Source organism: Macaca mulatta, chromosome 8, assembly GCF_049350105.2.
Source record: "Macaca mulatta isolate MMU2019108-1 chromosome 8, T2T-MMU8v2.0, whole genome shotgun sequence".
Classification (NCBI taxonomy): Eukaryota; Metazoa; Chordata; class Mammalia; order Primates; family Cercopithecidae; genus Macaca; species Macaca mulatta.
In genome coordinates, this window is record NC_133413.1 from 154,461,246 (window position 1) to 154,488,921 (window position 27,676).

The window sequence follows — 27,676 nt, forward strand, 5'->3', positions numbered from 1 at the left end:
GCAGAGCCAAGGGTGGGGAATCGGTGGTGGCCAGTGGCAGAGGATAGTGGCCTATCATGGCCTCATACCAGCTGCAGCAGCAGGGCTGTGGCTTGCTCACTCATTCTCATGCCTCTCAGTCTTTCAGGAGAGCATAACCACCTCTAAGGGGATGCTGAACTTGGGCCCCTGCAGCAGACTGCATTTCCCCAGCCCACCTGCTGTTCCTACAGTCTAATATTGACACTCCTCCCACTGAAGGGTGGGGTCCCTGTCCCCATCCCTTAAGCCTGGGTAGATGTGTCTGACTGCCTTGACCCACAGAGTCTGGCAGGAGGGACACTATGTGACTTCTGAGGCTAGGTTCTAAAAATATCATGCACATGTTGTCCATCTCATTGTCCTGGAAGGCTACCCTTGGAACCCAGCTGCCATATTGCAAGGAAGCATGGAGAAGCCACAGGTAGGTGTGCTGCCTGACAGCCACAGATGAGGTCCTGGCCAGCCACCAGCATCAGCCACCAAAGATGTGAAAGAGAAAGCTTTAGGATGGCTCCAGCCCCAGCCACCATCTGGCAGCAACTGTAGGAGAGAGCCTACGTGCAAACTACCTAGCTGAGCCTAGATAACCCAAGACTGCAGGATATAATAATAGAATGATTGCTATTTGAAGCCGCTGAGGTTAAGTGGCAAGAGATAAACAGACACACAACCCCTCTCTGGAAAGGATGAGGAAATCTGCAACCTCAAAAGGAAAAGGGAGGCCCACTCGACTGCAGTGTGGAAGCTCGGTGTAAAGGGAGGGCATGAGAGGACTGGAGAGGTGCCAGGTGTGGACCATCCTCGGACACCAGCCTGGTCACTTTTCTAGGACCGCTCAATGCCTTCTCCTGTCAGTGTCGCAACCCACTGGGTTCATCCTTCCACTTCCACACTTGGGGCGCGGGGAAGGGCTGAATGTGGGCACCACTGGTCCCGAGGGCGTGACGGGAATTTCTCCTTCGGCGGGCGCCCACCTCCTGGCACCCGTGGCACAGCTCCGGGAACGGCTGCGGGCTCAACCGCTGCTTCCCCGACAGCGCCACCGCAGTTCCCCGGAGACAGAAGTGAAGCCGAACCGCCAGAAACCGTAGATCCAGGGAGGTCGGTGCCGCGAGGAACTCCAGTTCCCCGGGACCGGAAGTGACAGCGGACCGCCGGAAACCGTAGATCCAGGGAGGTCGGGACCGCGGGGAGCTGTAGCTCCCCGGAACCGGAAGTGATAGCGGACCGCCGGAAACCGTAGATTCGGGGAGGTCGGAGCCGCAGGGCGCTGTAGTTCTCCCGCGAATCAGAGAACTAGGCAGAGAGCGGAGCTGGCGGCCGGGCAGCATGGCGGGGCTGGAGCTCTTGTCGGACCAGGGCTACCGGGTGGACGGTCGGCGCGCCGGGGAGCTGCGCAAGATCCAGGCTCGGATGGGCGTGTTCGCGCAGGCTGACGGCTCGGCCTACATCGAGCAGGGCAACACCAAGGCGCTGGCGGTGGTCTACGGCCCGCACGAGGCGAGTGGGCGTGCGGGATGGGAATCGCGTGACCGCGGGATCTGCGGGGCAGCCGGGCTGAGCACAGGTTCGGGGACTTGAGAGGTGCGGCCGGCGCGCCTCAGTCTACACAGCCGATGCTCAGCACTGCATCTCACTCGGAGTAAATGCAAGTCTTTAGTGTGCTGCGCGGTGGTCCTGCCTTTCTCATCGGTCTCTGTGCCTGCGCTCTCCCTCCTCTTTGCGGCTCTTCAACGTGCCAGGCACTCCCCCACTCGCTCCCTCTCCTCTCAGCTCTACTCCGACGTCACTCCTTCCCAGACGGCTTTATCCATGCGGTACTTCTCTCCCTACAATAAACCCTTGTCTTTTGTGCATCTACAATCTCAAATGCCTATTTTGCTTAAGCATTTTCCCGTTTCCTCGCTAGAACATAAGCTTCCTAAGGACAGAAACTACATAAAACTCTCTGGTTTCATTGCTGTGTTTCCAGCGCTGTAACTGTGCCTGGCCAGTGAAGGTATTGAAAGAGTGTTTGTTTAGCGCATGAGGGTAGGAGCTCTGCTTTCCAGGCGGAGGGAACCAGGAGGGCGAAGACCACGGTGGTGAAAACAAGCAAGGCACTTATGCATAACAGAAAGACTGCTGGTGGGGAAAGAGGGGATAACTCTAAATAAGGTTGAGAGTTCCCGGGGAGGTGAGGAATTAGGGTTTTGTAGACCAGGGAAATGATTTGGGATTTTATATCATATGTAATGTGAAACCTTTGTAAGGTAATTAGGATTTGAGTGTGAAGGTGAGACAGAATCAGCCTTGATGTTTGTAAACTTGGGTTGGCAGGGAATGGGGCAAGGATGGGCACAAGGAAGCCAATTAAAAGATGCCAGAGGGCAACACATGCAAGACAGAGAGTGCAAAACAGGGGGCTTTGTTTTGGAGGTAATGTAGTTGCCCCTTGCTGAGGCATTGAAAGTGGAGGGAGAGGCAGACCCACAGAGGACAGTGGCGTGTGAGCTGGAAGGAGTGGGCCTGGCTCATGTGTCCGTCCTCTTCCAGATCCGGGGTTCCCGGGCTCGAGCCCTGCCGGACAGGGCCCTAGTGAACTGTCAATATAGTTCAGCGACCTTCAGCACAGGTGAGCGCAAGCGACGGCCACATGGGGACCGGAAGTCCTGTGAGATGGGCCTGCAGCTCCGCCAGACTTTCGAGGCAGCCATCCTCACACAGCTGCACCCACGTTCCCAGATTGATATCTATGTGCAGGTGAGCCGGCTGCAGCGTCAATCCAGGGAGGGGTGGGTGTGATGGGGTTGGGGAGAGAGTCTGATAGACTCACACCCTGGGGTCCCTGCAGGTGCTACAGGCAGATGGTGGGACCTATGCAGCTTGTGTGAATGCAGCCACACTGGCAGTGCTGGATGCTGGGATACCCATGAGAGACTTTGTGTGTGCGTGCTCAGCTGGCTTTGTGGACGGCACAGCCCTGGCGGACCTCAGCCATGTGGAGGAGGCAGCTGGTGGCCCCCAGCTGGCCCTGGCCCTGCTGCCAGCCTCAGGACAGATTGCGCTGCTTGAGATGGATGCCCGGCTGCACGAGGACCACCTGGAGCGGGTGTTGGAGGCTGCTGCCCAGGCTGCTCGAGATGTGCACACCCTCTTGGACAGAGTGGTCAGGCAGCATGTGCGTGAGGCCTCTATCTTGCTGGGGGACTGACCACCCAGCCACCCATGTCCAGAATAAAACCCTCCTCTGCCCACACAACCCTCACTGTACGTTAATCACCCAACAGCACTTCAGAGCCATGTGAAGCCTGGCAGAGCCTGGTCTGGTGCTGGCTCCTGGGGATGACCAGGGCCCCTCGCCCACACATGAACTGCCTATCTCTGTGTAGCCTAATTCAAACCCTGAAGAGAACAGTGGATTAGGGGGTTGCTGTGGGGGAGGTCCTGGGTGGAAAAAGCAACATGTCCCAGTAAGGACTCAAGGCAGCTGAGCAGGAGGCAGGGCCTGGCAAGATGAGCCAGGTCATTGGACTGAGGAATCTGTTACCCTTACTCTGGCACATCCAGGGCCCTGAGCAAAGGGCTGAGGGAGAACTCAGCTGGCTCTGAGTACCCAACCTAGAGATGTGGGGGCCATGTCCCATGGCCTCTGGACTATGGCCTGGAGCCCCTTGGGCTTTTCCTGCTGCTTACCTTGGGCTCTAAAAAATACAACAGCCAGGCATGGTGGCTCACACCTGTAATCCCAGAACTTTGAGAGGCTGAGGTAGGCGGATTGCTTCAGGTCAGGAATTTGAGACCATCCTGGCCAACATGGTGAAACCCCGTCTCTACGAAAAATACAAAATTAGCTGGGGGTGGTGGCACATGCCTGTAATCTGAGTTACTCAGGAGGCTGAGGCAGGAGAATCTCTTGAACCGGGGAGGCGGAGGTTGCAGTGAGCCGAGATCGTGCCACTGCACTGCAGCCTGGGCGACAGAGCAAGACTCCATCTAAAAAAAATAAAAGTACAAAAATTACCTGTTCTCATGGATCACTTGAGGTCAGGAGTTCGAGACCAGCCTGGCCAACATGGTGAAACCCCATCTCTACTAATACAAAAATTAGTGTGGTGGCAGGTACTTGTAGTCCCAGCTACTAGGGAGGCTGGGGCAGGAGAATCACTTGAACCAGAGATGAAGGTCACAGTTAGCCAAGATAGCACCACTGCACTCCAGCCTGGATGACAGCAAGACTCTGTCTCAAAAAAAAAAAAAAAAAAAATTGTTCTCACATGGAGTCTTCAGTTTTGACCCTTCTCTCTGCCCACCACTATTTATTTGTTGAGACATAGTCTTGCTCTGTGCTCAGGCTGGAGTGCAGTGGTGTGATCACGGCTCACTGCAGTCTCAATCTCCTAGGCTCAAGTGATCCTCCCACTTTGGCCTCCTGAACTAAGACTACAGGCATGTCCCACCTACCTGGCTAATTTAAAAAGAATTTTTTTGTGTGTAGAGACTGGGTCTCATTTTGTTGTCCAGGCTGGTCTCAAAGGATCCTCCCACCTCACCTTCCCAAAGTGCATCCTCTTCTTGAGCGAACTACCCCTTCATTCACCTCTGGCCCACAGACCTGCCGGAGCCCTGACTACCAGCTCCTGCAGTGTGGACCCTGGGGCTGCTGCTCCCCTAATATTCCAAGGATCTCTTGGCCTGGACAGGGACAGTATGCTCCCCTACTTTATACTGCACACACCCCAGCTCTAGTGAAGCCCATTTTGGCCAGTAGTGCTATCAGCATCTCTGCGGTCATCTGACTCAGAAAACCTCGGTGCTGGGCTCATGCTGTGACTCCACTGGGACGTCCTGAGTCATTGACAGTATCGCTTGGCATCCATTCTCTGACCGCCGCCGGCTTTCCACCCACCTGCCCTGTTGTGGGAAGTCAGGGACCCCGAACAGAGGTACCCGCTAAAGCCATGACAGAACATAAATTGTAAAGATTTCATGGACGGCCAGGCGCGGTGGCTCAAGCCTGTAATCCCAGCACTTTGGGAGACCAAGACGGGTGGATCACGAGGTCAGGAGATCGAGACCATCCTGGCTAACACGGTGAAACCCCGTCTCTACTTAAAAAAAATACAAAAACTAGCCAGGCGAGGTGGCGGGTGCCTGTAGTCCCAGCTACTCGGGAGGCTGAGGCAGGAGAATGGCGTAAACCCGGGAGGCGGAGCTTGCAGTGAGCTGAGATTGCGCCACTGCACTCCAGCCTGGGTGACAGAGTGAGACTCCGTCTCAAAAAAAAAAAAAGATTTCATGGCCATTTATCCCTTCCCCAATCAATACTCTTGTGATTTCCTATGCCTGTCTTTAATCTCTTAATCCCATCATCTTCATAAGCTGAGGATGTATATCAGCTCATGACCCTGTGATGATTGCGTTAACTGCACAGATTGTTCGTTTAATGCATGTGTGTTTAAACAATATGAAATCTGGGCACCTTGAAAAAAGAACAGGGTAACAGCGATCTTGGGGAACAAGGGAGATAACCTTAAAGTCTGGCTGCCTGTGGGCCAGGCAGGACAGAGCCATATTTCTCTTGTTACTGAAAACGGGTAAGAGAAGTATCGCTGAATTCTTTCCCCAGTAAGGAATATTAATAATTAACAGCCCTGGGGGAAAAGAATGAATTCCCAGGGGAGGCCTCTGAAATGGCCGCTCTGGGGGTGTCTGCTTTATGCAGATGTAGATGGGGATGAAGTGCCCTAGTGTCCTGCAGCGCCCCCAGGCTCGCTAGGATTAGGAAGTTCCAGCCTGGCGAATTCTAGTCAGACCGGTTCTCCGCTCTTGAACCCTGACAATGCGTGCACCGCCGGACATGGAAATTCATTAGTGATTCGAGTTTCGCCATGGCCTTCTGCTTTGTGATCTTTTGTCGCCCTTGAAGCATGTGATCTCTGTGACCCACACCCTATTCGTACACTCCCTCCCTTTTGAAAATTGCTAATAAAAACTTGCTGGTTTTATGGCTGGGGGGCATCACGGAACCTGCCGACATGTGATGTCTCCCCCGGACACCCAGCTTTAAAATTTCTCTCTTTTGTACTCTTTCCCTTTATTTCTCAGACCAGCCCCACTTAGGGAAAATAGAAAAGGACCCACGTCGAATATCGGGGGTGGGTTTCCCGCGATACTGCCCGGCTCATCACCTCTGACTCCTGCGGGCCTTCCAGTGGGCGATATCTCGCTGCCCCGACCAGCTCGGCCTGCTGTCGGGCATCTTCTCTGCTCTCCTCCGACTGTAGGGCTACCTGCCTCCCTCCGGGGCGGTGCACTGCGGGTCCGACTCTCCTGGGGGCAGCGCCTAGCGGACTCCCCAACCCGCTCGCGTCCTTCCGGCTTCACCAGCACCGCCCACCCTGCAGCCAGCCGCTGTCTGGGCTTGCGCGCCGCCGGCAGTACGGGGTGTTGGGGGCGCGTCCTGTGCTCCGGACATGCGCGCCGTCGCGGGCGCCGCTGGGACCGGAAGTGCGGGCGAGCGCGGTCCACGGGTCTGACAGGAGCAGCCTGCGGGCACCGCGGCGGTAGTTGGAGGCGGCAGAGGGTCCGGAGACGGCAGAGGGTCCGTCGCCGCGCCGCCCTGCCCCGCCATGGGCCTCCTGTCGGACCCCGTTCGCCGGCGCGCGCTCGCCCGCCTCGTGCTGCGCCTCAACGCGCCGCTGTGGTGAGAACAGGGCCCGGGGAGGCGGGGACCCGAAAGCCCTGGAACTCGCGCTGGCGGCGGCCCTTGCGCGGTGCCCATCGAGGGCCGGAGCCGCTCCGGCTGCTCGCTCCCCTCCGGCTGCTCGCGCCCTTCCGCTGCTGCCCTCTGGAAGCACTGAGGGTATCAGGCCCAGGCTCAGCCCTCCGGTCCGGCGTCCCGATGCCAGGACTCCGGGTTTAGGTCTCAGACCCGCGCGATCGACCCCGGGTGCGGAGGCTGTGGCCTCGGGTCGGCGTCTCAGGACCCGCTGACGCTCCGGTGCCCCTCCGTCCTCTCTCACAGCGTGCTGAGCTACGTGGCGGGCATCGCCTGGTTCTTGGCGCTGGTTTTCCCGCCGCTGACCCAGCGCACTTACATGTCGGAGAACGCCATGGGCTCCACCATGGTGGAGGAGCAGTTTGCGGGCGGAGACCGTGCCCGGGCTTTTGCACGGGACTTCGCTGCCCACCGCAAGAAGTCGGGGTGAGCGGCAGAGCAGGGCGTATGGGGCGAGCAGTGGTGGCTAAGGCCGGGGAGCTTTGCTCATAGGCTCCCTTCGTGTTTGCAGGGCTCTACCAGTGGCCTGGCTTGAACGGACGATGCGGTCAGTAGGGCTGGAGGTCTACACGCAGAGTTTCTCCCGGAAACTGCCCTTCCCAGATGAGACCCACGAGCGCTATGTACTGGGGGAGTGGGGTGTGCCTGGGCCCAGAAAGCACCTTGGAGGGAGGGGTCTGGGCTGGGTATCACCTTGGCGGGTGTCATGGGGCCAGGAAGCTCAGTGGGAGGGGAAATCCCTGGTGGGCATTGGAGGGCTAGAAAAGGGGGGGCTTCAGCGCCCTACCACAGTTACACTGAGGTCCCCCCCATACTGCATACAGATGGTGTCAGGCACCAACGTATACGGCATCCTGCGGGCCCCTCGTGCTGCCAGCACGGAGTCGCTTGTGCTCACCGTGCCCTGTGGCTCAGACTCTACCAACAGCCAGGCTGTGGGGCTGCTGCTGGCACTGGCTGCCCACTTCCGGGGTGAGGCTCAGGGTTGCTGGCCATGGAGGGGTTTGGTCAGTGCCCCAGACCTTGCTGATCCTGCTTCTGGCCTCCAGGGCAGATTTACTGGGCCAAAGATATCATCTTCCTGGTAACAGAACATGACCTTCTGGGCACTGAGGCTTGGCTTGAAGCCTACCACGATGTCAATGTCACTGGTAGGTTCTCTTGTCCTGCATGCTTTGGTCTGCCTCTCAGGTTCACTGCCCTCACCAGATCCCCCATCAGCGTTCATTCACTTGCTCCTACAGGCATGCAGTCGTCACCCCTGCAGGGCCGAGCTGGGGCCATTCAGGCGGCCGTGGCGCTGGAGCTGAGCAGTGATGTGGTCACCAGCCTCGATGTGGCTGTGGAGGGGCTCAACGGGCAGCTGCCCAACCTTGACCTGCTCAATCTCTTCCAGACCTTCTGCCAGAAAGGGGGCCTGTTGTGCACGCTTCAGGGCAAGGTGGGGCTGCCTGCCTGCCTGAGGGCTGAAGGGCACAGGGTCTGTGGGAGGGCCTGTCTCATCCTGTCCTGCACCTCTAAAGCTGCAGCCTCAGGACTGGACGTCATTGGATGGACCGCTGCAGGGCCTGCAGACACTGCTGCTCATGGTTCTGCGGCAGGCCTCCGGCCGCCCCCACGGCTCCCATGGCCTCTTCCTGCGCTACCGTGTGGAGGCCCTAACCCTGCGGGGCATCAATAGCTTCCGCCAGTACAAGTATGACCTGGTGGCAGTGGGCAAGTAAGTAGTCTCTGGTCCCCCCTTTCCATGCCCAGGATGATGTCCAGCTGGGGCGGAGTGGGGGATGGCCTGGTGGCTGTGGCCAGCCATGAACCTGCCCCACACCTGACAGGGCTTTGGAGGGCATGTTCCGCAAGCTCAACCACCTCCTGGAGCGCCTACACCAGTCCTTCTTCCTCTACTTGCTCCCCGCCCTCTCCCGCTTCGTCTCCATCGGCCTCTACATGCCCGCTGCCGGCTTCTTGCTCCTGGTCCTTGGTCTCAAGATATCCTCTGCCCCTTGCCATCTACTTGTGACCAGCCTCCAGTCTCCTCAACTCTAGGCTGGGGAGAGTGTTCCATTCTGATGGGGGGTGGGGTACAGGGGTAAGCCCTGGGTCCCCCTCTGGGCAGATCCCATTACACCTCTTGTTGGGGTCCTTGATTGGGCTACGCTCTGGAACTGTGGATGCAGCTGCATGAGGCCGAAGTGGGCCTTGAGGAGCCCGGGGGGGCCCCTGGCCCCAGTGTCCCCCTTCCCCCATCACAGGTGATGGCATCCCCTTCTGTTGTTGGAGTGGGCTTCCAGGGTCTGACTGGTGTTTAGTGTTGCAACTTAGCCTCAGCTGGTGGGATGGTGGTGGTCTTTGGGGATCCCCTGGCCCCAGGGCCCATCTCCAAGAGCCTGTGTACCCTGCAGGGTGTGGGGCTGGCCTCGCTCGTGGCACCTCTGCTGATCTCGCAGGCCATGGGACTGGCCCTCTATGTCCTGCCAGTGCTGGGCCAACACGTGGCCACCCAGCACTTCCCAGTGGCAGAGGCTGAGGCTGTGGTGCTGACGCTGCTGGCGATTTATGCGGCTGGCCTGGCCCTGCCCCACAACACACACCGGTGAGAGGCTGGGCTGGCTGGGGGGTGGGGTTAGAGGTCCCCTGGACATGCAGACAGTCTGTGGGTTGTCTCTGAGCCCTTTGTCTTGCAGGGTTGTAAGCACACAGGCCCCAGACAGGGGCTGGATGGCACTGAAGCTGGTAGCCCTGATCTACCTAGCACTGCAGCTGGGCTGCATCGCGCTCACCAACTTCTCACTGGGCTTCCTGCTGGCCACCACCATGGTGCCCGCCGCTGCGCTTGCCAAGCCTCATGGGCCCCGGTATGTATGGATCAGCCCCACTTCCCCCAACGCCTGTGCCCTCATCACAGACCATACCCTCATTCAGTAGCCCTTTCCCCCAACTTGGTGTCCATGCCCCCACCATGGAGCCTACCCTGATGTTGCTTCTCCACCCAGGACTCTCTATGCTGCCCTGCTGGTGCTGACAAGCCCAGCAGCCACGCTCCTTGGCAGCCTGTTCCTGTGGCGGGAGCTTCAGGAGGCGCCACTGTCACTGGCCGAGGGCTGGCAGCTCTTCCTGGCAGCGCTGGCCCAGGGTGTGCTGGAGCACCACACCTACGGTGCCCTGCTCTTCCCACTGCTGTCTCTGGGCCTCTACCCCTGCTGGCTACTTTTCTGGAATGTGCTCTTCTGGAAGTGAGATCTGCCTGTCTGAGCTGGACAGAGACTCCCCAAGGACCCCATGCTGCCTCCTTCCGGGGAAATAAACGAGTGTCTGTTTCAGCAGCTATTTGAGCTCCTGGCCCCCTGTCCATGTAGGGCCCCAGGGCATGGGGGCGAGAAGCCTCTGCCTGCAGGGTTTGGCATTCCCTCACCTCCTCCCTGGCAAGGGCTGCTGTAGTCCACTTACTGGTTAGCATTCCTGCCAGCTAGGGCTCTGCTGCTGCATCAGCCCTGGGAGGTGAGCCTCAGGTGCACTCTCAGCCCTGGAGGGTGCCATGCAGGCTCGGAGGGCTGTGTACATTGCTGTGTGGTACTGTGCCAGGAGTGGTGCTGGGAAGGAGAATACACCATGGCCATGGTTTGAGGGCCTGACAGGAGCTGAGGCACCCAGAAACCACCTGACACCATCTTTACTGCTAGGACTAAGAGGCTGGAGCTGGAGCCCTGCAGAGGAGGCATGGCAGGGGCCCAGGGAAGGCCAGCACCTTGGTGTGGGATTGGGATGGAGCAGGGAGGAGCACCCGGCCTGGCTTCCTCGGAGTTGAGTCAGCCCAGGTGAGATGCCCACGAGGGGCCGGGCAGGCAACACAGTGGAGCAGGTGGGGTATGGGGACAAGAGCCCCACGGGAGAGGGCACTGATGGGCCAGCAAGGAGAGAAGTAGGCTGTCGTACCAGGACTCTGAAAGGAACTGGGAAGACCACCGTCTGTTCTGAAAGAAAGGAAAAACCTGTGGCCTTCTGGTGATGCCAGGGCCATGTCAGAGACCTTGGTGCTGCGACTAGAGAGCCCTCTGGTCACAGGAAGGCAAAGGTGCCACAGTCACACACAACCATGCACGGGCCTTGGGAATCAGCCGTGCTGGCTGCAGAAGCCACAGCATCTTAGAATCAACTGAGGGCCTGGGTCCTTTCAGTACAATGTCCCCAAATGGCCTGTTGTCTGGGAGGTCCCGAGGAGAGTGCCCTCCCTGTGCCCCACTCTAGGCCACTGCCTCTTCACTGGGGCATGTCTTCCTGCGGGAGGTTCCCCTTGACATGAGGCCCCTGGTGTTGGGGTTTAGTCTATTCATGGGGCTCCACAGTTGCGGAACAGGCAGAGGGCTCCCAGGGTGAGCACCTAGGCAGTTTCTAGACTTTCTGTAGAGGAAGCGCACGCCTGCTGGGTGGCCTTATGTTCTCTGTGTCCAGCATTGTTTGAGGCTCAGTGGGGATGGGGGGTATCAGGAACCACACTGTGACTGGTAGCCTCATGATTAACTTGCCTGTCTTCAGCCCCCTGTCCCAGAGGTTGGAGCCTCTAGTCACTTTCTCCAGCAAATACCTCTGAGGTTGGGTGGATGCCTGCAGTTCCCGCCCAAGCCTGGCTGGTTTCACCCACCTCTCAGTAGCCCTAGGAACACCTCCTAGGTGGGCATCACAGGGGCCTCGTCTGCTAAATCAGCAAGGGAGATTCATCTGTCAGTCTCCTATTTTCCAAGAAGAAATCTCTGTTGTGGTCTCCTGTTCTCTTTGTAAGATGACATCTGATACAAAGTCACCCTCCAGGCATTTTAGCTGGGCTTTGACCTCAATTGTGTTGTTTTTGAGATGGAGTCTTGCACTGTAGCCCAGGCTGGAGTACAGTGGTGCAATCTCGGCTCACTGCAACGTCTACCTCCCTGGTTCTAGCAATTCTCCTGCCTCAGCCTCCCAAGTAGTGGGATTACAGAGGCGCACCACCACGCCTGGCTAATACTATTTTTAGTAGAGATGGGGTTTCACCATGTTGTCCAGGCTGGTCTCAAACTCCTGACCTCAGATGATCCACCCACCTAGGCCTCCCAAAGTACTGGGATTATAGGCATGAGCCACCATACCTGGCAGCCTCAATTGTTTTTTTAACAGGACTTTGGCAGTCACTTAAAGCACAAATCATGAAAATACATACGTGGGGGGAAGAGCTAAAGGATACCTCGCTTGTGTTCTGAGTGGTTTGTGCAGAATCCTCCCTGCCTATGCGAGCGTTGAAAGGGAACCATGGGAGCGGCTTTGTTAGGAAGGCAGGATTTCTGTTCTGATTTTTCAGTAATGACATGGGCTCAGCCTCCATGTTTCTCCCTCCCTGATTTTTTTTTTTTTTTTTTTTTTTTTTGACAGAGTCTCACTGTAGCCCAGGCTGGGTGCTATGGTGAGATCTCAGCTCACTGCAACCTCCACCTCCCAAGTTCAAGTGATTCCCCAGGCTTAGCCTCTGTTCTATGTGAAATGTTTGTTTAGAAGCAGAATGCTTGTTCCCTGGTACCATAAGGAAAGATCAGCATTCGGACAAAAAGTTCTCTCAGCAACTCAATTTTACTTTCTGCAGAAAGGGTGCTTCTTGCAGATGGAACAAGGGTGACAACATACCTGAATAAAGGAGGGAAGCAATTTTTATCTCTTAGGCAGCTTGTCTCTGCTACTCTGTCCTGTCTCCGCTGGCTGGAGCCAGATCTCACAATCTAAACTGAACCCGATGGGCTAACAGCTTAAAAACTTTTTTAAATAAGTAAAAGCAATGGAGAACAGAGGATAAGAGGAAGTTGCTTACTAAAGGACTTAGAAAAGTAATAATACTCCCAAATAAGGAAGGAAGGAGCATAGACCGCAAGCCGGGACATGCCTGTGAGCACATCCAGCACAAACATCTTGGTTAAAGTACAAGGACATAGAATGTACCATGTGCCTGGGAGCATGTTTAACACAAGTATCTTGGTTAAAATACAAGGACATAGAATGTCTTTATCCCTCTATATCAAACAGCTACATAGGATAGGGCTTAACAAAGAGTTATTAGCACAAAGCAAGGTGGCTTGAAGAAAGTTAGTCTTGCCGGGCGCGGTGGCTCACGCCTGTAATCCCAGCACTTTGGGAGGCCGAGGCGGGCGGATCACAAGGTCAGGAGATCGAGACCACGGTGAAACCCCGTCTCTACTAAAAATACAAAAAATTAGCCGGGCGCGGTTGTGGGCGCCTGTAGTCCCAGCTACTCGGGAGGCTGAGGCAGGAGAATGGCGTGAACCCGGGAGGCGGAGCTTGCAGTGAGCTGAGATCGCGCCACTGCACTCCAGCCTGGGCGACAGAGCGAGACTCCGTCTCAAAAAAAAAAAAAAAAAAGAAAGTTAGTCTTTAAAAGAAACACTTATAATTTATTTTTTAACAAGGGAACTTTTGAAGAGGAAACTTTTTAATTTCTACAGCCTCCCGAGTAGCTGGGATTACAGGCGTGTACCACCATGCCCCACTAATCATTTTATATTTTTACAAATATTTTGGCTTCTTCCAATGTCCACGTTCTTACCAACACTTGCTAGTGTCCATCTTTTTTTTTTTTTTTTTTTTGAGATGGAGTTTTGTTCTTGTCACCCAGGCTGGACTGCAATGACGTGATCTCGGCTCACCACAACCTCCGCCTCACAGGTTCAAGCGATTCTCCTGTCTCAGCCTCCTGAGTAGCTGGGATTCCAGGCATGCACCACCATGCCCGGCTAATTTTGTATTTTTAGTAGAAATGGGGTTTCTCCATGTTGGTCAGGCTGGTCTCAAACTCCCGACCTCAGGTGATCCACCCGTCTTGAACTCCCAAAGTGCTGGGATTACAGGTGTGAGCCACCACCCCCACCCCTGCTAGTGTCCATCTTGTAGATTACAGCCATCCTAGTGGGTGTGAAGTGGCATTGCATTTTCATATTGATTTGCATTTACCTAATGATTAATGAAACTAAAGCATCTTTTCACGTTATTATTGGCAATTGGTGTATATTCTTTTTTTTGAGACAGAGTTTTACTCTTGTTGTCCAGGCTGGGGTGCAGTGGTGTGATCTCGGCTCACTGCAACCTCCACCTGCCAGGTTCAAGTGATTCTCCTGCTTCAGCCTCCCGAGTAGCTGGGATTGTAGGCATGTGACACCACGCTCAGCTAATTCTTGTATTTTTAGTAGAGACAGGGTTTCACATGTTGGCCAGGCTGGTCTCGAACTCCTACTTAGTGATCCACACACCTCGGCCTCCCAAAGTGCTAGGATTACAGGCATGAGCCACCGCGCCTGGCCTGCCTATGTTTTATTCTGAGAATTTTCTGGTTTTAGGTCTTAAACTTAGATCTTTGATTATTTTTCAGTTCTTGTAAATGGTGTATAAATGTGAGGTAAAGGAGCCAACTTCATTCATTGGCATTTGTTTTGCAAATCATTGTTGGCTTTTTGTTTTGTTTTGTTTTGTTTTGTTTTGTTTTTTGAGACAGAGTTTCACTCTTGTTGCCCAGACTGTAGTGCAGTGGTTCGATCGTGGCTTACTGCAACCTCTGCCTCCCAGGTTCAAGCGATTCTTCTGCCTCAGCCTCCCGAATAACTGGGATTACAGGCATGCATCACCACGCCCGGCTAATTTTGTATTTTTAGTAGAGATGGGGTTTCTCCATGTTGGTCAGTCTGGTTTCGAACTCTCGACCTCAGGTGATCTGCCCGCTTTGGCCTCCCAAAGTGCTGGGATTACAGGCACGCGCCACCACACCTGGCTAATTTTGTATTTTTAGTGGAGTCGAGGTTTCTTCATGTTGGTCAGACTGGTTTTGAACCCCTGACCTCAGGTGATCCAGCTGCCTCGACCTCCCAAAGTGCTGGGATTACAGGCATGAGCCACCATGCCTGGCCGTTTTGTTTGTTTTGAGATAGGGTCTCAACTCTGTTGCCTAGGCTGGAGTGCAGTGGCATGATCACAGCTCATTGCAGCTTTGACCTCCCCAGGCTCAGGTGATGCTCCCACCTCACCCACCTGAGTAGCTGGGACCACAGGTGTGCACCACCCTTGGCTTTTTTTTTTTTTTTTTAAGACAGTGTTTTGCCATTTTGCCCAGGCTGGTCTGGGCACAAGCAATCTACCTGCCTTGGTGTCCCAAAGTGCTGGGATTATAGGCATCAGCCAGCATGCCCGGCCCTGTTTGCATTTGAATATCCAATTGTCCCAGAACCGTTTGTTGGGGAGACTCTTTTTCCATTGGTCTCAGTTCCCTCGTTAAAAAAATCAAATGACCATAGATGTATAGTCACAGACTTTATTTGTGGACTGTCAATTCTATTCCATTGATCTATATGCCTATCCTATCAGTACTAAAATTTACTTTACTATAAACCTACAATAATCAAGTTTTGAAATTGGGAGATATAAGTCTTCCAACTGTTTCACCATTTTAGCCAGACTGTTCTCAAACTCCTGACCTCAGGTGATCCGCCTGCTTTGGCCTCCCAACGTGCTTGGGATTACTGGCGTTAGCCACTTCACCCAGCAAGCCTCCATGGTTTGAGAGGAGAAATCTTTTGTTAATTTTGTTGAGAATTCTTTTTCTTTCTTTCTTTTGTATTTGTTATTATTTTTTTTTCTGAGAAGGAGTTTCACTCTTGTCGCCCAGGCTGGAGAGCAATGGCACAATCTCGGCTCACTGCAACCTTTGCCTCCCGGGTTCAAGCGATTCTCCTGCCTCAGCCTCTGGAGTAGCTGGGATTATAGGTGTGTGCCACCATGCCTGGCTAATTTTTTGTGTGTTTTTAGTAGAGATGGGGTTTTGCCATATTGGCCAGTCTGGTCTTGAACTCCAGACCTCAGGTGATCTGCCTGCCTTGGCCTCCCAAAGTGCTAAGATTAGAGGAGTGAGCCACTGCGCCCAGCCAATAATTTTTATGTGATGAGTCACTTCTCTCTTGCTGCTTTCAAGATTCGTTGTCTTTCAACAATTTGTTATATGTCTCCTTTAGTTTATTCTACTGTTTGTTGAACAAAAAAACTAGATGTGCAGATTCATGTTTTTCATGAAATCTGGCACGTTTTTGGCCTTATTTTCTTTTTTTGAGACAGAGTTTCGCTCTTGTTGCCCAGGCTGGAGTGCAATGGTGCAATCTTGGCTCACTGCAACCTCCACCTCCCAGGTTCAAGCAATTCTCCTGCCTCAGCTTCCCAAGTAGCTGGGATTACAGGTATGCACCACCATGCCTGGCTAATTTTATATTTTTAGTGGAGTGTAGGTTTCTTCATGTTGGTCAGACTGGTTTTGAACTCTCAGACTCAGGTGATCTGCCTGCCTCGGCCTCCCGAAGTGCTGGGATTACAGGCATGAGCCACCGCGCCCAGCCTTGGCCATTATTTTTTTTTTAAGTATTCTTACTCCTTTCTCTGTCTAGTTTACTCCTGGGACTGAAATTATGCACATGTTGGTACGCTTAATAGTGTTCCACAGGTCTCTGAGGCCCAGTTCGTATTTCTTTCTTTTTTTAAATTTCTCTTCCTTAGACTTCCCTTTGTATAGAGCCTCAAGGTCAGCCAGAGGTGAAAGTTTAGGGCCTTTTCAGGCCTCTCCCGAGCACATCCATAGTCCTCCGTGTGTGTATGACTTGTATTCCCAAAAATGTTTTGGGCTTTTCAAAGCTCCTGTGGACATCTCATTCCCTTGCTCTTCCTTTTTAGCTTTTTGTTTAGTCTATTGTTTGTGGCAACTGTTACCCATCACCTCAGGCAGCTGGCACTGGGCAAGCCCTGAGTTGATGTGGTAGGAGTCTTCCAGGGAGCCATCAGACACGTTCAATGACTGAGGTTCTATACGAATGAGGGCATTTTGCTCCCACATTAACTAGGAAATGTGGCTTCTTATTTCCAAGATTACCACAGAGCTGGAGGACAGGGTTGAACCAGGCAGGGAAAGCTACAGCCCTTAAAGGCCACTGTTCTTACTGATAGTCACCTGTTTAATTGAATAACACCCCCTGGGATGATGAAAGCCTTTGATTAATTTCCATAGCTCTGTAAAAGTTGATTCTGATCATTTTTGCTATGTTTTTCTTGCTGTTATTGGGTGAGGGGTGGACACATTTTTTAGGGGTCCTTCTCCATTTTCACTCACAACTAGTTTTTAATTTTTATTTTATTTTTTCTTGAGACAGTTTCGTTCTTGTCGCCAGGCTGGAGTGCAATGGCGCCATCTCTGCTCACCACAAGCTTGGCCTCCTGGGTTCAAGCGCTTCTCCTGCCTCAGCCTCCGGAGTAGCTGGGATTACAAGCATGTGCCACCACACCTGGCTAATTTTAGTAGAGATGTATTTTTAGTAGAGATGGGGTGTAGAAAGTAAAAAGTTTCCTCTTCACAGTTTCCCTTATTGTTAAAGAATAAATCATAAGTGTTAGAAGTAATAGTTTCTTTTACAGACTAACTTCCTTCAAGCCTCCTTGCTTTGTGCTCAGAATTCTTTAAGCTCTATCCCATGTAGCTGTTAAACATGCTCACAGGCAGGTAGTACATTCTATGTCCTTGTACCTTAACCAAAATAGTTGTGCTGGACCTGCTCACAGGCACGTTCCAGCTCGCAGCCTATGCCCCTTCCCTATTTGGCATAAGCAACTTCCTCTTTTCCTCTGTTCTCCCTTGCCTTTACCTATTTAGAAAAGTTTTAAATTATTAGCCAGTCAGGTTTTAGTTTAGATTGTGCGCTCTGGCTCTAGCCAATGGAGACAGGACACAGTAGCAGGGACAAGCTGCGGTAAGGGATAAAAATTGCTTCCCTCCTTTATTCAGGTGTGCTCTCGCCATTGTTCCATCCATGAGGAGCACCCTTTCTGCAGAAAGTAAAATTGACTTGCTGAGAGAATTTTTGTCTGAATGCTGATCTTTCCTTATGGTACCAGGGAACAAGCATTCTGTTTCTAAATAAACATTTTACATATAACACAGGGTTTCTCCACGTTGGTCAGGCTGGTCTCAAACTCACAACCTCAGGTGATCTGCCCACCACGGCCTCCCAAAGTGCTGGGATTACAGGCGTGAGCCACCGCACCCAGCCTAGTTTTTAAAGTTTATTTGCTTTTTTTTTTTTTTTTTTTTTTTTTTTGAGACGGAGTCTCCCTCTGTCACCCAGGCTGGAGTGCTGTGGCTGGATCTCTACCCACTGCAACCTCCACCTCCCGGGTTCAGGTGATTCTCCTGCCTCAGCTTCCCAGAGTAGCTGGGACTACAGGCGCGCACCACCACGCCTGGCTAATTTTTGTATTTTCAGTAGAGACAAGGTTCCACCATGTTGACCAGGATGGTCTCCATCTCTTGACCTTGTGATCTGCCCTCCCCACCCTCCCAAAGTGCTGGGATTACAGGCGTGAGCCACCGCGCCCGATCTTTGCTTACTTTTAAAATATTTTATAATAAAAATATTCCCACATAACAAGATCATATTTACTTACTTTTTTGGGACAAGGTCTCGCTCTGTGTCCCAGGCTGGAGTGCAGTGGCGATCTCGGCTCACTGCAGCCTCAACCTCCAGGGCTCAAGCGATCCTCCCGCCTCAGCTTCCCAAAGCGCTAGGACCCCAGGCGCGCGCCAGGCGTCGGGCCATGAGGAGCTTCTAGAGGAGCCTTGATCGTCCCGCTCGCGGCTCCCGCACCCGTTTCTGCGCATGACTAATCCCTAATAAACCCTTGTCAAGTGAATGAAGGAAAACAGGGCGCTCAGCCCGGGGGACCAGTCTCCTGCTGCCAGGCGCTGCCTGCGGCCGAGACCCCCGCCCGTGCCTTCCGCCGGGCTGCCCCCCAAGCCGCACTTTCTCTGGAGGTCCTCAACCTGGAGGGGCAGCCTCCACCCGGCCATCGCGCAGCCTGGGAACGTGGAGAAAACGAGCGTCGGGGTCTTGGAGGCGGCGTGGGAAACGCCGGACGGGGCGGGGCGCTGTCACGGCAACAGAGAGACGCGACGGGGCCCCGCCCCAGCGCCAGTTTCCACGACAACCCGAAGAGTGCGGCGAGGCAGGCGGTACCCCTGCCACTGACTGACGCGACCCGGGCCAGCACGCTTCGTCCCCGCCCACCCGACAGGCCCGCCCCCACGCCCGTCCCCGCCCCGCGCTCCCCGGCTGTCGCGAGGTTTTGACTCTCGTGGCGCCCCAGGGGCCGACGGGAGTGGCGGCCGCGCGGAGGAGGCCAAGATGGCGGCAGCTGCGGTTTCGCTTCGCGGGGTAGTGTTGGGCCCGCGGGGCGCGGGGCTCCCGGGCGCGCGTGCCCGGGGTCTGCTGTGCAGCGCGCGGCCCGGGCAGCTCCCGCTACGGACACCTCAGGTGAGCGCTGGGCCGGGCCTCGGCCTCCGAGCGGCCCCGCATCCCCGTGAAGGTCACGGCGGGGAGGCTGCGGGCGCGGGCCAGGGCAGCGCGGAAGCGGTCCCGGCCACCCAGCGCCCCCGCTCCCAGCTGCCTGCTGACCTTGAGCGTGTGGGATCGGAGCTGGGCGCCTACCTCTCCGAACGGCAGGGCGCCCCGTCCCGAGCGTGGGGGTCGGCTGGACGGGCTCGCTTTCGTGGCGGGGCGGGGGCTTTCCCGGATGGCGCGCCCAGGACGACTCTTGGGGCTGGCTGTCCAAACTGGGCCCGCGTCCTGAAGTGACCCCAGCCTGACCTCGGCCAGCTGCTTGTGACCTTGGCCTGCCCCAGCACCCTTGGTCACTTCGGTCTGATCCCCGGCTGAGGATGCAGGAACACCCCCCTCCTGAGAGCGAATCACGATCTATGGGTCAGCGGCGGAGAGGGATGGCGTGGGTAGTGGGACAGGGTGTGCGTCTGGTGCCCTGCAGGAGGTGGCCGTTGCTGGGTGGAGAGGTGGCCGCTGAGAGTCAGATCCGCAGGTAGGGCTGGGTGGTGTCCTGGCAGGCGCTGAGCGGAGATCTTGCAGGCAGTGGCCTTGTCGTCGAAGTCTGGCCTTTCCCGAGGCCGAAAGGTGATGTTGTCAGCGCTGGGCATGCTGGCGGCAGGGGGTGCGGGGCTGGCTGTGGCTCTGCATTCGGCTGTGAGTGCCAGTGACCTGGAGCTGCACCCCCCCAGTTATCCGTGGTCTCACAGTGGCTTCCTCTCTTCCTTGGACCACACCAGGTATGCAGCTGGCTGGCTGACTGGCAGGGGGAGGTTCTGGGTGGAGCTGGTGAGGTGGAATCTTCAGCGTTCCTAACCCTTTCCCTCCCTCCAGCATCCGGAGGGGTTTCCAGGTATATAAGCAGGTGTGCTCCTCCTGCCACAGCATGGACTTCGTGGCTTACCGACACCTGGTGGGCGTGTGCTACACGGAGGATGAAGCTAAGGCGCTGGCTGCGGAGGTGTGGGGTCTGGGGATGCCTGGGACCCAGGGCTCAGGGCTCCCACTGTGGTGAGATGGTAGGGTTGTGATGAGGTTCTCGGTGGCAGGTGGAGGTTCAAGATGGCCCCGATGAAAATGGGGAGATGTTCATGCGGCCAGGGAAACTGTTCGACTATTTCCCAAAACCATACCCCAACACTGAGGCTGCTCGAGCTGCCAACAACGGAGCATTGCCCCCTGACCTCAGCTACATCGTGCTAGCTAGGTACACGGGCTGCCCACGGGGTGGTGCCGGAGAGGTGGGGGAAGGGCTGACTTGTGCTTGGGACTAAGGAGCCATGGATCTATCTGGTCCTAGGCATGGTGGTGAGGACTACATCTTCTCCCTGCTCACGGGCTACTGCGAGCCACCCACCGGGGTGTCACTGCGGGAAGGTCTCTACTTCAACCCCTACTTTCCTGGCCAGGCCATTTCCATGGCCCCTCCCATCTACACAGATGTCCTGGAGTTTGACGATGGTAAGAAGCCTCCAGTCTGGCAGTGAGCATGTTGAATACTTCTCCACTACCCCCAGGGATGCTTCCCGTGTTCCTGGGCCCAGGAGGTCCTGCCCACTTCTTGTCTGGGGTGTCTTCTGTGCATATCTCAGGAGGCTTTTGGGCTCCTTCAGTCCTTCAGTCTTGCGTATGTCCGGTGGAGGGTACTGTGCCTTTGATGCCTTGGGTAGGGGCCCGTGTCTGCTCCACAGAGGGGGTGTGTTATCCCAGGTTGGACATGAGTGTGAGAATAGCCCTCATTGCTTGTCCTTGGCCAGGCACCCCAGCTACCATGTCTCAGATAGCGAAGGACGTGTGCACCTTCCTGCGCTGGGCATCTGAGCCAGCGCACGACCATCGAAAACGCATGGGGCTCAAGGTAAAAGGGTTGGGAGAAGGCCATGGTGGGTATCAGAGAAGGGCTGAGAGCTGGGCAGGGCTGCTTCCCACTCCCTTCTGAGCCTTCCTCGTCCCCAGATGTTAATGATGGCGGCTCTGCTAGTGCCCCTGATCTTCATCATGAAGCGGCACAAGTGGTCAGTCCTGAAGAGTCGGAAGCTGGCGTATCGGCCGCCCAAGTGACCCTGTCCAGTGTCTGCTTGCCATCCTGCCAGAACAGGCCCTCAAGCCCAAGAGCCATCCCAGGCCTGTTCAGCCTCAGCTGGCTAACCCCTGTTTGTCTGGAAAAAGAGGCAAGGGGACAGGAGACCAGGCCCTAGCTCTGGGCCCTCCTTCAGCCCCCATCATGGGAATAAATTAAGTTTCTCAATGTACATATTTGAACTGTCATATTTGAGCTATTATATGGAAGGAGTGCAGGTTTGCAAGGGACTCTGATACCAAGACCCTTGCCTTCACAAGGCTCCCAGGATGTCCCATTCAGTGTGGCCAGCAATGCCCTGCACTATCTGGTAGCTGGGAGTGCAGATGGTGGGTGTGGAACAGAAAGCAGACAACTGGATGTTAGAGGAAGTGGCAGCATTTGGTGGGGTGGGATGGGGTGTGTCTGGGCACAGAGCTGAAAAGGGCCTGGCTAGGCAGGATGTGGCCCAGGGACCTGTTGGAATGAACAGCCAAGTGTCAAGGTGTTGAACCACTTGGCCCCATTCTGATGGCAGCAGGGAACCTCGGCAGCATTTCAACAGGGAAAAGGCCTGGTCTAGGGCAGGGGCTATTGCTGGACTGGGCTGAGAGGAAGGGGATAGCTCCCAGCCAGGTGAAGGGGTCAAGTAGACGGGCAGGATGTGTGTCATAGAGTGGCCCCTCCTAGCAGTCCACAGGGCTGCTGGGTGGTAGGTCCTGGCCAGAAGCTTGCAGTGGCTGGGTTCCCATAGGAGCATGCTGCTGAGGGAGGGAGACAGTGGATGCTATCTACGAGGCTCACAGAGACATGACCCAGCACTGGCCCAGTGACCTGGTGTAGGACTTAGCTCCTGAGCTTCCCTCGTCCCTAGGAGGGGAAGGAAAACACCCGTTTTCATTGCTGGTATCCTAGCTGCAAGAGCTGAGGGGAGTGGTGGCCAGAGTCCAGGGAAGGCAAGAGCTGAATGGGAGAAAGGTGGTGCCAATAGGGCTGCAGGCAGGAGAGGCGCAGGCCTGGGGGACCAGGGTAGACAGGAGACAAGGTCAGTGGTGGGGGCTGTGGCTCAGTGTGTGGCACACCGCAGCAGCCTCAGCCCAGTGGTGAGCAGCTGGGTGGGGGGCTCTGTAGGCCTCTGGAGTCTGGGAAGAGATCCCCATGCCATGCTTTCCTGACCACTGAGGCTTAGGGTCCAGGTCTACTCTTTGGTACCACTGGGGTCTGGCTGGGGGAGCCCCACCTGCTGATGAGGGTGTCTCGGTAGTGCTGGCTAGGTTGGGGCAGGTCTGCAGAGATGCCACGAAAGGGACACTTGCTGGCTTGTAAGTGTCTTTAATGGTTTCAGTTTGTGGCCCTTCCCCCAACCCTGGTGACTCTGTCCCAGCAAGCAGTCAGTAGAGGTCCCCTGAGTTCGGCGGGGACCTGGAGACGTCGCGCCTATGAGGGAAGGGCCACTCTCCCCTTGTAACCTGTGGGGGTGGAGCTGGGTCATTCCTGTAGGTTCTGCCGTGCCACTTCCCCTGCCTGAGCCACCTCTGGTACCTCTGGTGGCTGCTAGGTGGAAGCTGCGGCAAGGGGATCCCAAGTGCAGGGCCTCTGGGTGCTACACATCTCACAGCCAGGGCGGCTTGGGGCATTGATGAAGGTGCAGGAAGGGCAGGGCCAGCTGGGCTGGGGGAAGAGAGACAGTTGTTGCTTCCCTGCTCTTTCCAATGCCCATGGCTGTCCTGACCCACCCTGCCCAGTCCCGTGCCCACCTGGAGAGGACTGGGCAGGCTGGAGGCAGCTGGCTGGGGGCCTGGGGGTAGCCCCAATGATGAGGGAAACAAGCGTCCAACTTCCCCGTCCATCTTCTGGGGGCGCTGAGGGCTAGGTCCTGTGGCTGAGGGGGTGGAGCTCAGGACTGGCGGGCTGCACCCCACCTCCCACACCCCACCCCCATCGAGGACTGACCTGGGGCTTCTCGAGGAGCTGACAGCAAGTAGAGGAAAGCAGGGTCCCCATCCTGCCGAACTCCATAGGAGGCAAGGCTGCGCTCAGGCACACACAGGCACCGCCCAATGACCCAGCGTTGCACAGCTGGTGGGAAACCGAGCTCTGAGAACACCTGCGGCCAGAGCAATCAGGGCAGATGATGTCACCTAGGCTGCCCTGCCCCCTGGCAGAGCTCCCTAGACCCTGTGCCCACCTGCTCCTGGAGAGCTGCAACGGTGCAGTGGGGGTGGACCTGCAGGGCAACGTGCGCAGAGGACGCGGTGGATGCGGCAGAGGCAGCGTCTTCAAGTGTGACCTGCAGCCTGTGCCAGAATGTGGGTTGAGGGATGGATGGAGGACCTGGGAGGGTCACAAGGACAAGGTGAGGAAGAAGCCCCAGGCCTCACCTGATGGGGCCAGGTGGGAAGCAGGCCTCCTGAAGCTGAACGCTGAGGGCCACACGATGCTGGGCCAGGATGGCTGCCGCTTGGGCTGCCCCCTTCTCGTCTCCACCTGCAATGGCCCGGGCCAGATTCCCTGCCAGCTCTTCTGTAGGGCAAGGAAAGGACAGCTGTCACCACTGGGGACTGTCTGCTATCCCCCAACACCCCCCTCCACACCTGTACCTCTCTCCATCAAGTTTCCAGGGCTCCTAGGAAGATCTGCCTCAGGTGTGGGGACTTCCGGGGGACTGGGCAGGGAGACGGGGCATGCTTCTGGGCCCAGGGCTGGTGGTGAGCTGCTGCTGCTGCTGCCTACAGGTAAGATATGGGTGGGCTATGCTGTGGCCTCTGTCCAGGCCTCTGGGCCCTTGGTTTTCCAGGACCTTTGCCTTCTCCCTCACCTCAGCCCATGCCAGGGTCCTGCCTCAGGCCACACTTCAAGCCACACCTTCTCCCAGCCTTAGCTCTGGCAAGCCCCTCAGAGGCCCCTGCCAGACTTCTGTTAGTGCTGGAGCTGCACTTAGTTCATTTTTGGGAATTAGAGCCCTTTCAAACCCTTTGGTGCCTGGCCAGGCCACCTTTCTTGGCCCTTTCTGCCAGCCAGGGATGCCTCACAGCAGACCCAAAGCAGGCCCTCAGTGCCCCTGCAGTCTGGGTGGCCTCTTGGAGCCCTTGGAGACCTCCCCTCTCCGGACTCCCTGACCCACACTTGGGCTGCCAGCACTCCAGACAAGCCACTGCCCTAGGCGTCTTCAGAGCTGGGCACCCTGCTGACTCCCCTTCTTACCCCCACCCCCGTGTGAGGCCCAGCCCACTGCAATGGGGGGTCCCCACCCAGTGCTAACACAGCTCCTGTGATGATCGCAGGCCCACTGTATTCATACTGTCTCCCTACTAGGATAAGCAGGGCCTTCCATGCACCCAGCGCTGTTCGGTCCTGGCACCCAGTGAGCCGCAAGGATCACCTGCACATGCTCACCTCGGGGTTTGTTTGCTGCTTCCTTGGTCACATGGTTCATGCCATGACCGTCACATTTCATTCCAGTGTTGCCTCAATGAGGCCTTCCCCTGCCACCGTTTTTTTTGTTTTTGTTTTTATTTTGAGACGGAGTTTCACTTGTGGCCCAGGCTGGAGTGCAATGGTGTGATCTCGGCTCACTGCAACCTCTGCCTCCTGGGTTCAGGCGATTCTCCTGCCTCACCCTCCCGGATAGCTGGGATTACAGGCATGCACCACCACACCTGGCTAATTTTGTATTTTTAGTAGAGAGAGGATTTCTCCATGTTGGTCAGACTGGTCTTTAACTCCCGACCTCCAGTGATCTACCTGCCTCGGCTTCCCAAAGTGCCGGAATTACAGGCATGAGCCACTGTGCCCCTGCCACCGTTTTAAAAAGCAATCCTCCCAGCTCCACCATTCCCAGTCCCACACCATCTAACAGACTTTCTTTTTTAAAAAACTCTACGGTAATTTTATTATTATTTTTTTTTTTTTTTGGAGACAGGATCTTGCTCTGTCACCCAGGCTGGAGTGCAGTGGCACGATCACAGTTTACTGCAGCCTAGAACCCCTGGGCTCAAGTGATCCTCCCATCTCAACCTCCCAAATAGCTGGGATTACAGGCAGACACCACTACACTCAGTTAATTTTTTTTTTTTTTTTTTTTTTTTTTTGTGAGACGGAGTCTAGCTCTCGCCCAGGCTGGAGTGCAGTGGTGAGATCTCGGCTCACTGCAAGCTCCACCTCCCAGGTTCACGCCATTCTTCTGCCTCAGCCTCCCGAGTAACTGGGACTACAGGTCCCCGCCACCACCATGCCTGGCTAATTTTTTTTTTTTTTTTTTTTTTTGTATTTTTAGTAGAGATGGGGTTTCACCATGTTAGCCAGGATGGTCTTGATCTCCTGACCTCATGATCTGCCCACATTGGCCTCCCAAAGTGCTGTGATTACAGGCGTGAACCACCGCGCCCGGCCCACTCAGCTATATTTTTAAATGTTTGGTATGTTGCCCAGCCCTGTACTTATTTTATATGTCTGCCTCCTCCCCTCTAAAAATGCAAGCTCCAATAGGATAGGGATTGGAAGTTTTGTTCATGCCAGAGGAGTACCTGGGACAGAGCAGCTGCTGAATACATATGCTTGGTGAATGACTAAAGAGAGCCTAGCTCCTTTCTAAACACTGAGTTGCTTGAGCCTCTCTTACATCCCTGTCTGGCTGTCTTCCGACCCCTCTGGCAGCTCTGCTTATCTGTTTGTGGGCTGCCCTCTGGGAGCCCCATACTACCTAGTCCTTCATGTTTCTCAGTCTCAACAGCTAACTTTTCCATTTAAGCAACCATGGGCAGTGGCTCACGCCCATAACCTCAGCTACTTAGGCTGAAGCAGGAGGATCACCTGAGCCCAGGAGTTCAAGGCTCCAGTGAGTTAGGATCACACTACTGCACTCCATTCTGGGTGATAGAGGGAGGCTTTGTCTGCAGAAAACCTCCCAAGCAACCATGAAACTCAGCTAATTCCATCTTTTTTTTTTTTTTTTTTTTTTTGAGACAGAGTCTCCCTCTGTCACCAGGCTGGAGTGCAGCGGCACGATCTCAGCTCACTGCAACCTTTGCCTCCAGATTCAAGTGATTCTCCTGCCTCAGCCTCCCCAATTAGCTGGGACTACAGGTGCACGCCACCATGCCTGGCTAATTTTTGTATTTTTAGTAGAGACAGAGTTTGGTTTCACCATGTTGACCAGGCTGGTCTCGAACTCCTGACCTCAGGTGAACCACCCACTTCGGCCTCCCAAAGTGCTGGGATTACAGGCGTGAGCCACCCCACCCAGCCACTAATTCCATCTTCTAAGCATCTCTGGAAACACCCTTCTCCCCAACCCTATCTGCACAACCCTTGCCACTGCAGAACTCTCAGTCTTGAGTCTGTCACTCTCCCACTCTTGTCACCCTCCTGCTGCTCTTGGGATGATGTCTTCTCACACAGGTCCTGACCCTGCCTGCTCCGCCCCTTCATGCTTGCCTCTCATGTTTCCTGAGGGTTAAGGAAGTGCAGGCTGAGGTTCCAGGGCTTCCTGGTGGAGGCTGCAGCTCGTACTGGCTGGGCCCTCAGATGGTGCAGGAGACTGACTCCAGGAGCCACTCCAAGTACTCCAAGTTGGAAGGTGGATCCAACTTCCCCAACCAGGACTGGGGGGCCAAGGCTATTCCAAATGAGTATCCATTACAGGGCACTGACCATTCTGTCCTTCCACGGTGGCACCTCGGACTAGGACTGCCCACCGCTGAGCTTCCTGAGGGTTGAGGAAGTGCAGGCTGAGGGTTCCAGGTCCTCCTGGCGGAGGCTGCAGCTCGTGCTGGGTGGGGCCTCGGATGGTGTAGGAGACTGACTCCAGGGGCCACTCCAAATTGACCTGAGAAGGGGGAGAGTCCAGGCTCAGGGCGTTCCCCCGCCCTACATCGCACGATGAGCAAAGAAACACAAGATAACATTTATAGACCATTTCAAGGTCCTAAGTCCTGTACGCCTATCATCAAATCTTCACAATAGTCCTGTAAAGTAGGTCCCAGCATCACCCCCATTTCACGGACAAGAAAAGAGAAGCAAAGAAACGTAACTGCTTAAGGGTACCCAGATGGCAAGCGGAGGGGCCTGGCTTTGGGCTCCGTGCCCTGCCCGGGCCAAGAGGACTGACTCCGCGCCCTCCGCCCCCACTCACCGCCCCGGGTCCCGCGTCCAGCAGCTCCAGCCGGAAGCGCCCAGGCCGCTCAGGGTCCGCGCTCAGCTGGAGTCTCCGCAGCTGTGCCTCGGCGTCTGGCCTGGCGCCCAGCAGCCTCACAGCGGCGTGCACAGTCAAGAGCACTGCGGCCGAGCCCAAGTCCGAGGCCGCCGCCGCCCCGCCCGCTGGCGGCGCCATCTCCGGTCCGGCCGGGTCCCGGCCCTCCGAGCGCGCTTCCGTGGGATCTGGCCGCTAAGCGTCTCCGCCCGTCGGAAACCCTGGCC

At 55.7% G+C, this 27,676-nt stretch overlaps 4 protein-coding genes and 2 long non-coding RNA genes across 29 annotated transcripts; 4 read left to right on the forward strand and 2 right to left on the reverse strand.

The window, feature by feature from the left end:
• Positions 1-1,231: 1,231 nt before the first annotated feature.
• EXOSC4 (exosome component 4) lies at positions 1,232-3,256 on the forward strand. The gene is given in 3 exon segments (NM_001261104.2): positions 1,232-1,521; positions 2,557-2,763; positions 2,855-3,256. Coding segments are annotated over 3 exon segments (738 nt in total). The 5' UTR covers positions 1,232-1,350; the 3' UTR covers positions 3,215-3,256.
• A 473-nt stretch (positions 3,257-3,729) lies between these two features.
• On the reverse strand, positions 3,730-6,420 carry LOC144330903 (uncharacterized). Its single transcript, XR_013397543.1, has 2 exons — positions 6,192-6,420; positions 3,730-3,996 (listed from the first exon to the last, which is right to left on the reverse strand). It is a non-coding gene; the product is annotated as an uncharacterized LOC144330903 (long non-coding RNA).
• An 83-nt stretch (positions 6,421-6,503) lies between these two features.
• On the forward strand, positions 6,504-10,103 carry GPAA1 (glycosylphosphatidylinositol anchor attachment 1). Of its 4 annotated transcripts, none has more exons than XM_028852155.2 (12): positions 6,504-6,706; positions 7,028-7,207; positions 7,293-7,404; positions 7,606-7,753; positions 7,831-7,932; positions 8,026-8,222; positions 8,305-8,501; positions 8,614-8,767; positions 8,935-9,030; positions 9,181-9,371; positions 9,448-9,633; positions 9,772-10,103. In XM_028852155.2, the coding sequence occupies exons 1-12, from the start codon at positions 6,633-6,635 to the stop codon at positions 10,013-10,015; spliced, it is 1,881 nt and encodes a 626-aa protein (XP_028707988.1). In that variant the 5' UTR covers positions 6,504-6,632; the 3' UTR covers positions 10,016-10,103.
• A 365-nt stretch (positions 10,104-10,468) lies between these two features.
• On the forward strand, positions 10,469-17,685 carry LOC144330910 (uncharacterized). Its single transcript, XR_013397550.1, has 3 exons — positions 10,469-10,593; positions 15,926-16,023; positions 16,984-17,685. It is a non-coding gene; the product is annotated as an uncharacterized LOC144330910 (long non-coding RNA).
• An 808-nt stretch (positions 17,686-18,493) lies between these two features.
• CYC1 (cytochrome c1) lies at positions 18,494-21,456 on the forward strand. Of its 2 annotated transcripts, none has more exons than NM_001193861.2 (7): positions 18,494-19,137; positions 19,744-19,940; positions 20,035-20,161; positions 20,250-20,407; positions 20,501-20,661; positions 20,958-21,058; positions 21,157-21,456. In NM_001193861.2, exons 1-7 carry the CDS (start codon positions 19,009-19,011, stop codon positions 21,259-21,261), a joined length of 978 nt encoding a protein of 325 aa, NP_001180790.1. In that variant the 5' UTR covers positions 18,494-19,008; the 3' UTR covers positions 21,262-21,456. The 2 variants fall into 2 exon arrangements, with proteins under 2 accessions (NP_001180790.1, XP_028708002.1); XM_028852169.2 differs by having other exon boundaries at positions 18,910-19,137; positions 19,722-19,940; positions 21,157-21,452.
• Positions 21,457-22,575: 1,119 nt separating this feature from the next.
• SHARPIN (SHANK associated RH domain interactor) lies at positions 22,576-27,610 on the reverse strand. 20 transcript variants are annotated; one of them, XR_013397535.1, is made up of 9 exons: positions 27,393-27,610; positions 26,912-27,086; positions 23,860-23,988; positions 23,641-23,779; positions 23,448-23,556; positions 23,213-23,366; positions 23,017-23,141; positions 22,802-22,925; positions 22,576-22,728 (listed from the first exon to the last, which is right to left on the reverse strand). XR_013397535.1 is itself a non-coding variant. In XM_077944550.1 (9 exons), exons 1-8 carry the CDS (start codon positions 27,588-27,590, stop codon positions 22,814-22,816), a joined length of 1,140 nt encoding a protein of 379 aa, XP_077800676.1. In that variant the 5' UTR covers positions 27,591-27,610; the 3' UTR covers positions 22,576-22,728; positions 22,802-22,813. The 20 variants fall into 20 exon arrangements, 15 of the variants coding, with proteins under 15 accessions (XP_077800676.1, XP_077800671.1, XP_015001749.1 ...); XR_013397537.1 differs by having other exon boundaries at positions 23,017-23,135; positions 23,641-23,782; XR_003732589.2 differs by having other exon boundaries at positions 23,641-23,782.
• Between the last annotated feature and the right edge of the window lie 66 nt (positions 27,611-27,676).

Bases quoted from the DNA above. Each gene is read 5' to 3' on its own strand.
- CYC1 (NM_001193861.2), top strand. From the start codon at position 19,009: ATGGCGGCAGCTGCGGTTTCGCTTCGCGGGGTAGTGTTGGGCCCGCGG. The intron at 19,941-20,034 runs GTATGCAGCTGG...CCCTCCCTCCAG, and splicing joins TCTTCCTTGGACCACACCAG to CATCCGGAGGGGTTTCCAGG. The intron at 20,408-20,500 runs GTACACGGGCTG...ATCTGGTCCTAG, and splicing joins AGCTACATCGTGCTAGCTAG to GCATGGTGGTGAGGACTACA.
- SHARPIN (XM_015146259.3), bottom strand. From the start codon at position 27,590: ATGGCGCCGCCAGCGGGCGGGGCGGCGGCGGCCTCGGACTTGGGCTCG. The intron at 27,087-27,392 runs GTGAGTGGGGGC...CCCCCTTCTCAG, and splicing joins TGGACGCGGGACCCGGGGCG to GTCAATTTGGAGTGGCCCCT. The intron at 23,989-26,911 runs GTCAGTGCCCTG...TCTTACCTGTAG, and splicing joins CACCGTGGAAGGACAGAATG to GCAGCAGCAGCAGCAGCTCA.
- GPAA1 (XM_028852155.2), top strand. From the start codon at position 6,633: ATGGGCCTCCTGTCGGACCCCGTTCGCCGGCGCGCGCTCGCCCGCCTC. The intron at 8,768-8,934 runs ATATCCTCTGCC...TGATTGGGCTAC, and splicing joins TCCTGGTCCTTGGTCTCAAG to GCTCTGGAACTGTGGATGCA. The intron at 9,031-9,180 runs GTGATGGCATCC...TGTACCCTGCAG, and splicing joins TCCCCCTTCCCCCATCACAG to GGTGTGGGGCTGGCCTCGCT.